Source organism: Lipotes vexillifer, unplaced genomic scaffold, assembly GCF_000442215.2.
Source record: "Lipotes vexillifer unplaced genomic scaffold, Lipotes_vexillifer_v1.1 scaffold717, whole genome shotgun sequence".
Classification (NCBI taxonomy): Eukaryota; Metazoa; Chordata; class Mammalia; order Artiodactyla; family Lipotidae; genus Lipotes; species Lipotes vexillifer.
The window spans coordinates 228,758-243,488 of record NW_006798707.1 but is presented as its reverse complement, the minus strand read 5'-3'; the positions used below and the strand labels follow the sequence as shown (position 1 = coordinate 243,488).

General features: G+C 49.2%; 1 protein-coding gene across 1 annotated transcript in view; it reads left to right on the top strand.

Annotated features, from left to right (window-relative positions):
• Positions 1-14,731, top strand: part of KIF3C (kinesin family member 3C) — a 36,169-nt gene that overhangs the window by 5,873 nt on the left and 15,565 nt on the right. The window contains exons 2-3 of the mRNA XM_007470794.1: positions 13,073-13,174; positions 13,815-13,937. Of these exons, the coding sequence (XP_007470856.1) occupies positions 13,073-13,174; positions 13,815-13,937 (225 nt within the window). The remainder of the gene's footprint in view (positions 1-13,072; positions 13,175-13,814; positions 13,938-14,731) is intronic.

Genomic DNA, 14,731 nt, shown 5'->3' with positions numbered 1-14,731 from the left:
CCTCTCACCGCTGTGGCCTCTCCCGTTGCGGAGCACAGGCTCCGGACGCGCAGGCTCAGCGGCCATGGCTCACGGGCCCAGCCGCTCCGCGGCATGTGGGATCTTCCAGGACCGGGGCACGAACCCATGTGCCCTGCATCAGCAGGCGGACTCTCAACCACTGCGCCACCAGGGAAGCCCCGGAACATTTTTTAATGACTGTTGTAATTTTGAGCTTAAGTTTTTGTGGGCTCGGGCTAGATGATTTCTAAAGCTTTGATTCTAGATCTTTAGAGGGAAAGAAGAGTATGTAGGGGAGGCAAGGGCTGCAGATGAGACAATATGCAGGCTGGAACTGACAGGGGGACTGGAAGAGGTAGAAACAGCAGCACTGCTTGTTGATCCCCAAGTAAGTAGGTCTGGAGGGAGGGGGCGGGGCGCTGCTTGGCTACAGCCCACCTCTCTCTGTGGCGGGTATGGGAAAGAGACCCTGCAGAAACTGCCCGCAAAGCCAGAGGGATGAGGTCACTACAGAAAGTACAGACCACATTGAATTTTTACTATTTGTGGTTCCCTCTTCTTCCTCCCGTTTCTCAGCATTGGCATTAACCGTAAACAGTTATGCTAGAGGAGTTTCGAGCCCAAGAAACAACAATAATTGCAAGAATAATGCCATTTACTTAACACTTGCCACAAGCCAAGCCCCATACCATATATTGTATACAAATTATCTCATGTAATCCCTACAAGCACCTTCCATGAAAGGTGTTATTACTGTTCCCATTTTATACATGAGAAAACTGAGGATTTATGACTTGCCCAAGGCCTTATGGTTTGTATATGGCAAATCTAGTTGAGCCCAGGTTGGTTTGACACAAACTTGGATCCTCTTTTATGCTTAAAGAATCAAGAATATTGGGCTGGGAGCTGGTTGCTGGGGAGGTGGTGGAAAATGACAGGAGCTGGTGTAAACGTGTTGAATTTAAGGTGACAAGAGTCCCGTAGGCAGCAGGAGGTGGAGCAGCGGAGTTTAGAAGCAAGCGCAGGACTGGAAGTGGAGTTTGGGGGCTCATCTGTAGAAGAAGGCTCAAATGAGCCCCCTGGCCCTCTGTTCTGGACCCTCTCTCCCTTTATGTAAGTGACTCCCAAATCAAGGTCTCCTTTCCACGTCTTTGCTGACCTTTTTTTGTAGAGTGCTGTTTTCAGAGCATGGATATCAGAGTCAGGCAGGCCTGGGTTTAGTGATTTACTGGTTCTGAGACCTCAGTTTCCTCATCTATAAAATGGGATAGTAACAGTACCTATGTCATAGTTCTATTGAGAGGATGATAATCGACATTAAAGCACTTTGCACAGTTCCTGGCATGTAAGTGTTCGTAAATAATAACTTTATTACTGTTACCTTCGACTGCTTAATGGATGTTTTCACTTGACTACCTTCCTGATATGTTAAACACATCACATTTTAGTCTGGCATTCAAGGCCTACCAGAGTCTGGCTGTAATATATGTCATCAATCTCGCCTGCCTAAGCAAGAGATAGGAGAACCTAACAGCCAACTCATCTACCCCATACTTTGAACTCAGGATGTACCTCACTGCCCTTCTGCTGATTGCACTGTTTTTGTATCCTCGATTATCCTGGTAACCAGGGAGTGGGAGTTACGGGAGCAGGTTAAGCTCAATGTAAAGAACTTCTTAATAGTTAGACTTGATCTGCTTCTAGAGATAACGGGCTCCAATCCGTGGAAGTGTCCGAGGAGAAACTGAATGTCACAGTTGCTCTAAAGGGATTCAGGTACCAGCAAAGCCATTGAACTAGGTGATCTTTAAAGTCCCCTCCTCTTCAAAGTCCTTAATTGTTAAAACTAGTAAAAGCAGTATTTTTTAAAGCAAAATATAAAATGTTCGGTTCATCTTTTTGAAAATTAAGGTGACAGGATTTAAATGTTAATGTAGGAGATCAACCAATAATAGAGATATTTCCAGCTCTCTATCATGGCCAATTAGAGAAAGACAATGAGAAGCAGAAAATAGAAGAAAATGGGAGGAAAGACAGGAAAGAAGTAGAGGGGGACAGTGAAGAGGGGAAAGAGAAATGGAGTCACAGAGTCGGGAAGAAAGAAGGAGAGAGAGCGCGTAAGGGGTGGACAGCAGTGTTTCTGGGGAGAAGAAACCCCAACTGGGAGAGAAAATGCTCTGGAGGAGAGAGTGAAATAGTGTCGTTCCACTCTCCTGATCTTGAGGTTATAGTCTCCACGTAGGGCTGTGTCCAGTCTCTAGAGACTCCCCAATAATCTGGGGAGCGTCTACAATCCCAAAACTGGCCTGGTTCCTTCCACATGTCCCCGAGGACACCAGCCCCATGCCAGACACTCTGAGACTTACAGGGCCGGGTCGTCGGGGAACTGTGTGCACCCGCACCTCCATCCCAGCTGAGTCCTCCATGATCCTTAAGAGAAGAAGCCTCACCATAGCAAGTGACCAGAGCTCCAGGCTGGGTCTGGTATCTAGGTCAGAGTCCATGGCCTCTTGGCACTGTTGGGAGCAGTAACTTTCATTCCTTCGTCTCCCTGGTGGGTGTGGTCAGTTAACAGAATTTCCATGAGCTGGGGGCATTTGGTAATATAAAGATTGGACCTGCCGGAAGCGTTTTAAGACTAATACATTTGCATCAGAGGTTCTGGGATTCAAGTTATGTTGGGGCTCAGCAGGCCTTTGGGTCCAGTGTTGGGTGTCTCTTGCTGTGTGTTGGCTGGCGGAGTGTATTATCATATTGCCCTTAGTCATCTCCAGCCCCCGGATAGCGCAAGATTGGATGAAGTGGCTGTGATAATGTTCTCATTGTGCTCTGAGGACTAGGAGGAAGGGCCTGGAATTCAGCGGGAGAAGGGTACCCCCTCCCATCTGTGCCCTGCCAGCCTGCTGTCCCTAGCCAGTCTGGGGCACTTCTGGGGCCAGCTGGGCCTGAGAGCTGCTGCATCAGGTAGCCTGAGTAAATAGGAAAATGGTCTCGCTTCCCACCAATCCAGCCCTTCAGACATGGGAGCTGCACAGGGCAGACTCCCGTGCTCAGAGCTTATAGGGCACCTGTACCGGTGCTTTGGAGTATATCTAGAATTTTTAATACCCCGAGGAATTCCTGGGCATTAAATCCTGGTCAGACTGAAGACTTACTTTCTAGTTGTCTCCTTTTCCTCTCAGATGTACTTAACTGAGGGGTGCCAGGCCCTGGGTTGAACTGTTTCTGCGGTGGTAGGTAATGGACCTAAAGGCTTTCTCCTTTCTTCAAGTGAGCCAGCAGAATAATAACAACAACAATTGGAATAATAACGGTAGCTACCATTTCTTTAGTGCATGTTTAACACCAAGTACTCGCTGTACTCTCGCATTGTTTTATTCAGTCTTCACAATAGCACCATGAGGTAGTAATGTTTTAATCTCCATGTGACAAATGAGGATACTAAGGCACAGTAACAACGAGGGAACAATCCAAGGTCACATGCCTGTGAAGTGTTAGCACCAGCATATGAGCCTATGTCTGCTTGACTCCAAAGCCGACGATCTTCCCCTCCACACTGTATCACCAACTCAGAAAGGAAGGCTTCATGCCAGATCCCTGGCTGATAGGCCCCGGTGGGAGCAATTTTCTGCTGAGATGCTTAACTCAGCTCTGTCCTTCCACATGATGCAAACCCCCAGCCTCTGACCTCAGCCTAGAGCCGTTCGTTCATATAATCGACAAGTCTTTTTTAACACTATGACCAAGAATACAAATCAGTAGATAGGGATAACTTTGTCTTTAAATTGTTTAAGTTTCTGGAATGAATCACAAGAACTCACCAATAATGGTTATCTCTAGGGATTTTAATAGGAAGGGGGCTTTTATTTTTCACTTTATAGTGTTTTTACAACAAGCATATATTACTTTGTTAATTAAACAAAAACAAATCTAGAATTTTTAAAGGAGAAAAATATATAAAAGAAATGTGTTAATACATGGTTGGAAGATTGGCTTAAATGAATAATTGAGGGGAATCCAGAGTTGATAATAATTCTTAATGATACCCAATTATTGGTAATCCTGTGACTTTGGACAAGTCACTTCCCCTCCCAGGGACTGTAAGAAATGATCAGTAGATGATTCCTTGCTTTCTGCACCATTTGCCTATTCATCTTGGAAGCAGCGGGTCAGGAACCCAGGGTGAGAGACAGCCTGGATGAGGGGCAGTGAGGGCTGGAGAGGAATGACCAAGCACTACCTGGAAGCTGGAGGCTGAATGACCCAGGATCTGTAAAATACTGAGTCTGTACTTTATGGATCCTTAGGTCTCATCCATTGCTGGTTTTGTTGCGTTCTGTTGTCTGGCTGGGTTTGCATCCCTGGTGCTGGAGAGAAACCCTTTAGCACAACACAAATAAGTGAGGGAAGTAGGGGAGAAAGACAAGGTAAGGATCAGATCTGAAGTGCTCATGGTTTTCTTACTCAAGTAGATGGGCTGATTTTTTTCTTTCTGCTTGTCTCCAGGGTGGACTGAAGCATTTCTGGGCATCCGTACCCTGTCCAGGGCAAGGCTGGAAGTAGAGTCCAGCTTACCTCACTCCCCAGCCAATATGTTTCCTGATCTCTAATTGTTCCTTCTTCTTGATGAGAGAATTACTAGCATTTTAAAGACCATTTATGTAGTTTTTTGAGCCATCCAAGGAGACTCAAGGCAGGAAACTCAGACGCGGTTTCCTGATTTATGTTCCCCAAGGCAGAGAACCACTGAAAATAGCACTATTCTTCCCCTCACCATTGTCTCTTTCATTTCTTCTTCCCTTACTGCTGGTTCCTTGAGATCTATAACTAGTGGCCACAAAAGGAGAAACAGGTCTGTGATGGTAGGCGTGGCCGTATTTCCTAAGAGGTGGGAGCCAGGATTGTTGCAGTAGTTATTTTGTTTTGCTCTTTGTGATGAGTGGTGGGTAAATGTCAATCAGGTACTGAAACAGCAAGTAACCACTGACATTTGATTGTACATTATCATTTACCAGGTAGTTCCACATCTATTATGCAACTCACCATTCTTACCCAAAACCTGCAAGGTTAGTGGGTATTTGCCCCATTTTACAGATGAGAATACTGAAGTCCAGGAGCTGATGCCCTAGATTTCTTAGCAGATAGGATGGTAGAGTGTGTACCAGGATTCAAGTTCTCTGACTGACATGCCCAGTGCCCTTTACATCTTTCCACCATGGAACCTGTGAGGTGGCCCTTCCCGTGAGCATTGGGGTTTCAACCTCTCTGGGGCACCCTAGTATTACTGGCGACCTCCCCACACACACACAGTTAAGAGCTCTATCCCACTTATCTCAGAGGCCCCTATAAGAACTTCACACAGGCAGAAGCATCTTCAGCAGAACCCTGCCTGTTTCATCTGGAAGAGAAAGAAATGGTGCCCTGAGCTCTCCTGATGGTTCCTGAGTTGGCAAAGGTGCTAAGACTAAACGTTGCTTTTCTCCAAGGCACCTCTCTGCCTGAACCCAGGAGAAAGCTGTGAAACAAGAAAAAGGGCGCTGGACTTGAAATTAGGAGGCTGTTGTTTAAATACTATTTCTGCCGCTTACTGGCTCCATAACCCCAAGCAAGTCACTTCACCTGTCTGAGCCTTAGTTTCCTTTTACGTCAAACGGGGATCATACTCGTTATCTCATAAGGTTCTTGTGATGATGAAATAGGATGATTAATGCAAAAAGGACCTAGCCCAGCCACAGGCACATGGCAAGTTGCATCTGAGACTCCTGTCTCCTGCAGAATGTCATAGATTAGCTGGCAGTGGCAGCGCAGAGCCTGTTTGGCTTCTCTGTAAAATCATCCTTGATGATATCTCTTCAGAAGGGTGGCTGTCTGGGCCTGGCTGTCTCCATTCTGGCTTTCCAGATCAGCACTTAATGAGTGCTGGGGTCTCCTTTCTCCTCCTGGTTTTGCACTTCACTTGCTCCTGGAATGGGAAAAGGTGAGCCTCTGAATATCCCAAGCTGTATCTGCAAGCTGACATGGTCCCTGTGGTGATCTTGGCTGTTAATGGTCACAGCAGCTGACCTGCCTCTCATACCTGGAATCAAAGACCCTAATCGAATTGGAAAATTATTTGGAGAGTGCATAGTCAATATAGGAGCAGACACACATACCGATTCCGTAATTATGAAACTCCAGGCTTAGAATTCTCCATCTCCGGGCCTCAGTTCCGTCATCTGTAAAGCAAAGGGGGTTGGGGTGATTCCCTGAGGTCACCTTAGTTATCCGGTGATTCGTTTCCCTCTTGCAAGAGTCAGACCGTGTCCTTGGAGCTCCCAGCCCTGTCTTTTCCACCCCACAGCCTCTGCTGGCCTTCTAGTTACAATGGACATATTTAGAACCAGTAGAACCAAACCCACTCCTGTCCACAGGCCCCACCCACCTGGACTCTCTTGCCCTGAGACATCACAAGGGCAGCATTAACTGGGGCAGCTAAGAGCTCTAGGGAACTTTTCCTGGGGACTAGAAACCCCATATTCTGCTTAGTACCCTCCCAGCCTGAAGTGGGCCCAGGGATTTGAGGCCTCCCTGACCCTCCCTGCCCTCCTTAGGTGACTAAAGTTAAAGACAGAGATCTCTGAGGAAAAGGAGGAGACGGCCACTGGTATCCTCCGAGAAATGGGGAAAAGCAAAAGCAAAAGTAAAACAGCTGTTTCTAAGCAAAGAACTGCAGCCATGCATGACATATTTCAGAGCGGGGGGGGGGATGAAACAGGCAGCAATGAACTGAGACTGGGGAGAAGGGGGCACTGAGGCCCTGCACCTGGATTGGGACCCACCCCCAGATTTCGTGCCAGGACCAGCCCCGTCTTCTAGCACAAGGCAGGTTCTGTCAGGCAGGCTTGGCTGACAGTGTGGGCTGGGCCGGTGGGCAAGACTTGGCGAGAAACCGATAAGGCACATTCGGTTGTCATTTAAATCACATGTGTGTCGGGGCAGGGTTAGGCAGAGAAGCATGGGGGCAGTGGACAAATGGAATGGGGTAATACAGGCAGTCAGGCATCGTCCAGGAACTCTCTTCATGGAGCCCAGGGCCCGGCCAGAAGGAGACATCCTGAAGCGAGATTTCCAGGTCCAAGAAGGAGGTTTAACACGAAGCCTGATGAGCAAGAATCAGCCCAGAAACCAGTCCTGGGAATCATGTCATGGGGGTGGCAGTGGGAGGAGGGTTGGAACTTGGAGGCCCTGGTAGTCTTGGCTGATACATCAGATTCCAGGCCTGATTGGCAGCTGAAATTCTGCCTGACAATGTCCAAATGGGTTTCCTGAGCTAGGTGTGGGCAGCTGGAGAAGGTGTGGGCCGAACAAACAAAGAATTGTTTTGAATCAGTTCCATCTCCACACTTTATAATCACCAAAAAAAAAAAAAAGCATAAAGGAGCATTTTGTAAAAGGAGAGATCAGACCTTTGCAAGCCTACCGCAAAGGTATAGAGAATATAAAATAAACGGGAGGCTCAATTTTATATCTCTTATTAAGTAAAATTGAAAATCATACTTCATGACTATGACATTGTAATAAAAATGGTTCCATTATTTATTGCTGGCAGTGGTTTAGAAAGGTAACTTGACAATATGTTCGAAGATATACGAAATGTTTATAACCCTTTGTCCACTCCTGAAATTTCCTTCTAAGAAAGTCTCTAAAAAAGCAAAAAATTGGGAATTCCCTGGCAGTCCAGTGGTTAGGACTCGGTGCTCTCACTGCCGAGGGCCTGGGTTCAATCCTTGGTCGGGGAACTAAGATCCCACAAGCCATGCTGCTCAGCCAAAAAACTTATATGCACAAGAGTGTTTATTGTAAACATTAACCAAACAACCAAAATATCTTATAATGGGGGTTAATTAAATATATTATAAATCATCCACTCTAAACATTTTGCAGTCATTAAACATATAATCATAAACCTTATGGAAGTAACAGGAAATTCTTGAGCTATTTGATGAAATGGAAATAGCAGAACATAAACATATTTATACCATGTCTATAGATGTGAAAAAATGATGTGTGCATATGGAAAAATCTGGGGAAAAAAGCTAATTAATTAGCTATGAGGAGGAATACATGAATTTTTTCCCATTTTGTTTTATTTCTGTGGTTATTTGATGTTAGTGCATTTTTTTTTTTTTTTCTGAAAGCGGAGAAAGACAATAAAAGGTTAACAATGTGTCCCCAGAATCCTTTAATGAACTGTGAGGTATTTAATCCAGTACCCCTGAGATAATACATTCCATAAATTTATTGCCTTCTGTAAACAGAACTTCTCTTTGTTCTAAAACTCAAGGTACAAGCTCTTACTCTCTGTACCAGGGATTGATTGGAAAAGCCTGGAGCTTTCCTTTTCACACCTGTTTTGATGGTATAATTTCCAGGTCCATCCTCTTAACCTTTCTTTGTCTTTGCCAACTAAAGAGTCCTATTTTTTTTTAAGTCTCTTATAATAGCCCTTGCATGGTTTTAGCTGCCCTTCTCTGGATCTTCTCTCTCCTTCAAGTCCCCGGAGATGCAGCAAGGGACTACACACAGTACTCCAGATTCAGCTGCATCATAGTTTTATATTAGGGTAGAATGATTTTTGTTTTGTTTCCAAAAAGCCTTGGTGATGGTGCCTGGCCAGATGCTATTAGCTTGTTTTAGCTGTGGCAGCATATTAAGCCAACATCTTCTGGGAACAATAGAGAATTACTCCCCCTCTTTTCCCTCTGTTTTGGTTTATAACTGATCGCTCACAGCTATCATTTAATGAGTAGAGTGAAGATTACTTTTTCCCAAAATGTAAAACTCTGAACTGAAGCTCATCTGCCATTTTTTGGTCAGCTCACACGGCCTAGAAATTCTCCTGCTTTTTACCACCTGCAAGAATCTGGGGGCATCCGTGAAGTTGGTATTTTACCTGTACACCCTTTCTTGCATGATTTCTGATGGAAGTCAGTACCCCCACTTAACATTTGGACATTTTTCCACCTAGAGAGGTGCCTGTTTATTTGTTTCCTTTCCCTCATCCCCCTCCCCTTTCTGTCTCCTCACCCCCTCCCCCATATAACGTTGAGTAACCTCTGATGTAGGACCTTGCCAGGAGCATTTTAACCTCTAAAGTTCTGGCCACTGGCTTCCCCATGGACTGAAATAATCTATTTTGTCCCTGAAAGAACTCTTGGAGATTAGTCAGACATGATTTCCTCTTGCTGGAAAGATGTTGCTTTTCTTTTAGCAGGTTCTGCTTCCTAAAGCACACCACACATTGTCTGCAGTAGGAAGAGCATGGGCTTTGGAGCCAGGCAGACCTGGGTCTGGATTCTCTATTTAAATTGAGCAGCTGTGATGTGACCTTGGATGGATTACTTAACCTCTTTGAGCTTCCAGCAGAAAAATGATGGTGTTAATAGTGTGCCACTTAAAACATGTTGCACAAGTCACCTGGGGGGGTCTCGGATGCTGAGTCACTAGGTCTGCATAGGGCCTGAGATTCTGCATTTCTAACAAGTTCTCAGATAATGCTGATTCTGGGGGCTGCTAAAAGCAGTGATTCCCAAATTTGCACACTGGAATCCCCTGGGAACCTTTAAAAACCACCGTTACCTGGACCTCACCACCTGCCCCCTCCATTTCCAGTTTAACTGGCAGTGGGATGTAGCCTGGGCACTGAGCCTTTTAAAAGCCCCCCAGGTGATTCTAATGTACATCAAAGTTTGAGACTCAACGCCTAAAGGGTTACTGGCAGAAGTAAGTGTGAGACACCTGGCACATAGCAGGTGCAAAGAAAAGGATGGTTTTCTTTCTCTTGGTGCCTTGCCCTGTGCTTCTCTCTCCATCCTCATCCCCAGTCTTTACATCAGGTAGGAAAAAGCAGGGCATCAGCTGTCGCCCTGAGTCTTCCTTACTAGAGTCTCCTCTAGAGCATCTGGCTTGGGAGTTCTCATTGCCAGTTGTGAGGGGAAGGGACCAAGATAACCCTGCCATGTGGCCTGGCACTGGGAGTTTCAAAAGCTCCCCAGGCGATTCTAATATGCAGCCTATTTTGAGAACTAGTGTCTTTCTATTCGGTGGCAAAAAGTGAAGAACACTAGGGCCACATAACACGCGAAGGGAAGTGTGAGGACTCAGGGCTGGAGCGGGCAAGTGTGTCCTCGAATGGGGGGCCAGGCCAGATACCAGCTCCCCCCAAATGCCATTACAGTTAGAGGGATCAGTTATCCATGGCCTGCAGCAGTCGGGGGCTTCCTCTGTGGACAAGGAAGCTTCCTCCTTCCTCCCTCTTCACACCCAGCCCATCCCTCCTGCCAGGCTTCCCAGATGCCCAGACCCTGCTTCTCTGCCCCTTAGCCAGCGCATGGGTTGGCCAATTGAAGGAGAAGCTGAGGTGAAGATCCAGTTCTGCTCTGGATGAGTGAGCCCAGAGAAAGGACCTGGAAGCCCCTCTCTGAGGCTACCCCAAGGAGTCCTTTCTGTTCATCAAACATATTGAGCATTTACTATGTGCCAGGCACTGTGCTAAGTCCCAAGACTCAGATCCGAGTAAGACATGATTCCTGACCCGAAGGAGCACACAGAGGAGACAGGATGTAAACAAATGATGGGACAATATGGGGAAATAGTAGGAAAGTGTCCTAGCTATTGAGGAGGCCTAAGGGAGGAAATGTGAAGAGTTGAGGGAATCAGAGAAAACTTCCCAAGATGCTCAAGCTGTGTCTCGCAGGGGAAATAGCCGTTTTCCAGGTGGATGTGAAGCAGGGAGAGAAGCCTGGTCTTGTGAAAAGGCACAGCCCACTCAGGGGGCTGGGATTCTTTCGGCAAAGCTGGAGCACAGAGCACATGTGGGGAGTAGGTGAGACCAGCCCACGGGGCCAGTAACTGCTACAGACTTTGTGGTTCATTCTGCAAGGAATGGAGGCCCTTTCAATAGTTTGCAGCAGAGGAGAGGCACGTTCAGACTTGTGTGGTTGGCGGATCCCCTTGGGTGTCATGTGGAGAGGGCTGGAAGGGGAAACTGAGGTGGGGGGAGATCTTGGCAATGGTCCATGTGAGTCATGGGGACCACAGAGAAGTGAGCCGTTGTGATGAGGATGAAAAGGAGGGAAGGAGGTGAGCTGTACCCAGAAGACAGGCTTGATGGGATTTAATGACTGGCCAGATGAAGGGGCTGAGTGAGCTGCAGGGCGGGGACTCAGGTGAGGCGGGTAAGGTGCCTGGGGCACACAATTTAAGGAGTCACTCATGCAAAGGGTGGACAAGTGTGACCGTGAGAGGGAAGGAGTCTGTGCTGTGGAGGTGGGTGGATGGTGAGATGGTAGCCAGGAGCAGGGCCTGGGGGAGGTGCTAGTGCAGCCCTGGCTACGCTGCCATGGGGAGGGTGCCTTGCTTGGCAACAGCTCCCTCTGAGGCTGCGTGGGGCGGCTCTGACTGGCCCTGCTTCACTCCGTGTCCTCTGTCACCCTCACACAGCCCAACCTCTGACCCCACGAAAGCAACCTTCGACCCCTGTCCTGCTCTGTCCTCCGTGACGGATGGTACAGGGACCCCCCTGCTCCCCTATTCTGCCAGCACACCCTGCTTGGAGAGCCCTCAGGCAGGTCAGTGGCTCAAGGTGATTTCAACCTTCCAGGGGGCGTGGGATGAAATCAGAGGACAGCTGGCGTGCCCTGGGCAGCACCCTCTGACTAGCAATAATGAAAATGCATTTTTTTAAATTAATTAATTTATTTATTTTTGGCTGCTTTGGGTCTTTGTTGCTGCGCGCGGGCTTTCTCTAGTTGCAGCGAGTGGGGGCTACTCTTCGTTGCGGTGCGCGGGCTTCTCATTGCGGTGGCTTCTCTTGTTGCGGAGCACGGGCTCTAGGCACGTGGGCTTCAGTGGTTGCAGCACGTGGGCTCAGTAGTTGTGGCTCGCGGGCTCTAGAACGCAGGCTCAGTAGCTGTGGTGCACGGGCTTAGTTGCTCCGTGGCCTGTTGGATCCTCCCGGACCAGGGCTCGAACCCATGTCCCCCGCGTTGGGAGGTGGAGTCATAACCACTGCGCCACCAGGGAAGTCCCTGAAAATGCATTTTAATGTAGTCACAACTTAAACAGTTTCCCCTAGTCCTTTATTATTTAAGCTTCAGATTCAACCATCACCTATGGAATGTCTGTGCCAAGTGCTGGGTTGGGCTGGGGGTGCTGCACATAGCGCAGGGGCTCAGTGGGGAGACTGGCGTGGAGCTCAGATCTCACCCCTGTTAACTAGCTGCATGGCCTGAGGCTAGTTCCTCTCAGTTTCTTTACTTGTCGCCTGGGGTCTCTCTGGGGGTGAGGACAGAGACACCTGGTGGGTAACGGTAGCACTCAGCAGATGTTTGCTGTGGCTTTTTCCTTCCCGGAGCAGAGACGGCTCCAAGGTTATGGACGTGAGAGGTGACAGATAACTCGGCCGAGACCTTGCAGTTGGTGGGTAGAGCCCAAGTCTTTCTGGCCATCTCCAAAGCTCATGCTGCTTCTGGGGCCCCATGTGCCCCTTAGTGCTACAGAGTCTTCTCCCTTTGGCTTTTCTTCTGTTTTCCAGCTGAAGATTAGAGCCTTTCCTGCTGCCTGTGTGAGAACCCCCTTCCTGAGTCAGGAGCCAGTTACTACCTAAAGGGCCGGGCTGCCCAGTGACTGTATCCGGTGTCTCCCCGCCTCCTAACACCAGCTGGGTCCTGTTGCCAGGATTAGATTGCCACCCTCACTCCCTTCCCAAGCGTGGTGAACCAGCCTTCCGTATATCCAAAGCAAAGCTTCCATATCCAAAGCAAACAGATCAGGTGCCCTGTATTCTCTGAGGGATTCCCTCTCTTTGTCTCACCTAATGGTCCTGCTGAGAATGGGAGCCTTGTGCTGGGGCCCAGGAGGCTGGAGGGGAAAACTTCATTCTTGCTGAGGGTCATGAGGCTCCTTCTGGGACACATCTTCTGTCCCCTCCTGGAAGGACCACAAAACAGAGAAGCCAGACCTCTCAAGCTGGGGCTGCTGTGGCCCTTTGAAAAGCCCCAAAGCCCATCTCTTCACCCCTCTGTGTCCCCAGGCCATGGAGAGCAAGCTGCTCATCGGGGGCAGGAACATCATGGATCACACCAATGAACAGCAGAAGATGCTGGAACTGAAGAGGCAGGAGATTGCCGAGCAGGTAGGGCTGGGGTCTTCAGGTCCCTGGGTTGGGTGGGAGGGGGCACATGGCCTTGAGGTCGCACGTGGGTGCTTAGGGCAGTGAGCCATCATGGACTCAGGATCCCTGGAATTACAGCGCTGAGAACCTAAGGCGTGCTGCCCTGCATCCCATGGGTCCACTGCCCAGGTGGTGGCTCTCCATGAGGACAGCCTCCGTAAGGCACCTGGTACTAATTCCTTGGCCTTCCACAAAGGTGTGAATTCTTTGCCAACTGCAGGACTGTGTCCTAAATCATCAAGAACCACAGTTTGTTCGTCTTACCAATCAATTGTGATACTACATGGGAGAGGCTGAGGCAGCTGGAAAGCCAGTATCTGGGCATCGGTATACGTGGTTGACACCCCTGGAATGCCCCAGCTGTTAGGGCTGAGGTCTCCTTCCATGGGGGGCAGTGCCTTGGCAAAAGCGTGGCCATATGAGCTGAGAAGAAGGTTCAGAGAGGCTCCACTGAGGATGGGGTGGGAGCAATGGATGTGGGCCATGGGGTGCTCCCTGCTGCCTTCTGGCGCCCGTGGTCATGACGCAGCCAGGTTCCATGATAGGCAGAGCTCCCCAGTACGTGCTGCTCCACTGAGTCCTGTGCCCTGCCTTGGCCTAGAAACGCCGCGAACGGGAAATGCAGCAGGAGATGATGCTCCGAGACGAGGAGACCATGGAGCTCCGGGGCACCTACACGTCCCTGCAGCAGGAGGTGGAGGTCAAAACCAAGAAACTCAAGAAGGTGAGATGCCACACAGAACTGGGTCAAGGTGTGTAAGGGCCTGGCAGCCTCTGCCCGAGACGTCACCTGCCCAAGGGACGTGTGCTTTAGCGACCCCTCCCCACCTTGCTTGGGCTGCTGACCCCCTGAGTTACACTGCGTGGGTGCTGGGTGAGGAGCAGGGGGAGGCGGGGGTCTGGATGGGGTGGGATAGAGCCTTTCCTCCTGGGCCAGGAGGGGCCGGACAGGCTGGGAACACTTTTACTCCCACTCTCCAGGGTTGCCATCCTCGTGGTCCTGGGTAACTTCCCCCTTTACCCTGGTGTCACCAGTGAGTCACAGTTTGGATAACCAGGCACAGAGCAGGCCAGGGGAGTGGTGGGGAAACCTGAGGAGACTCGAGCCTGGGAGCGCTCAGAGAGGGAGCACAGGGCTCTCCAGGGATGAGAATGTTGGCCACCAGGACCCTGCAAAGTCCGTGGCCAGGGAAAGGCATGTGCATGAGCTGAGGGCCTAGGGCAGGAAGCGGCAAATTCCAGTCTGGATTCTGGGAAGAACCTGGAGAGCCCTTAGATTGCTGAGGTGGCTGCCCCAGAGCAAGCCAGGCAGAGGCCCAGCTCCAGTGGCAGTTTCCAGGGACACACCTTTCAGTGGGTTAGGAGTGGGACAGGAAGGTTGGAGCTGCCCTCCACACCCCTACTTTTTTTTTCTTTTTTTTTTTTTGCGGTGTGTGGGGCTCTCACTGTTGTGGCCTCTCCCGTTGCGGAGCACAGGCTCCGGACACCCAGGCCCAGCACCCACGGGTCACCGGCCCA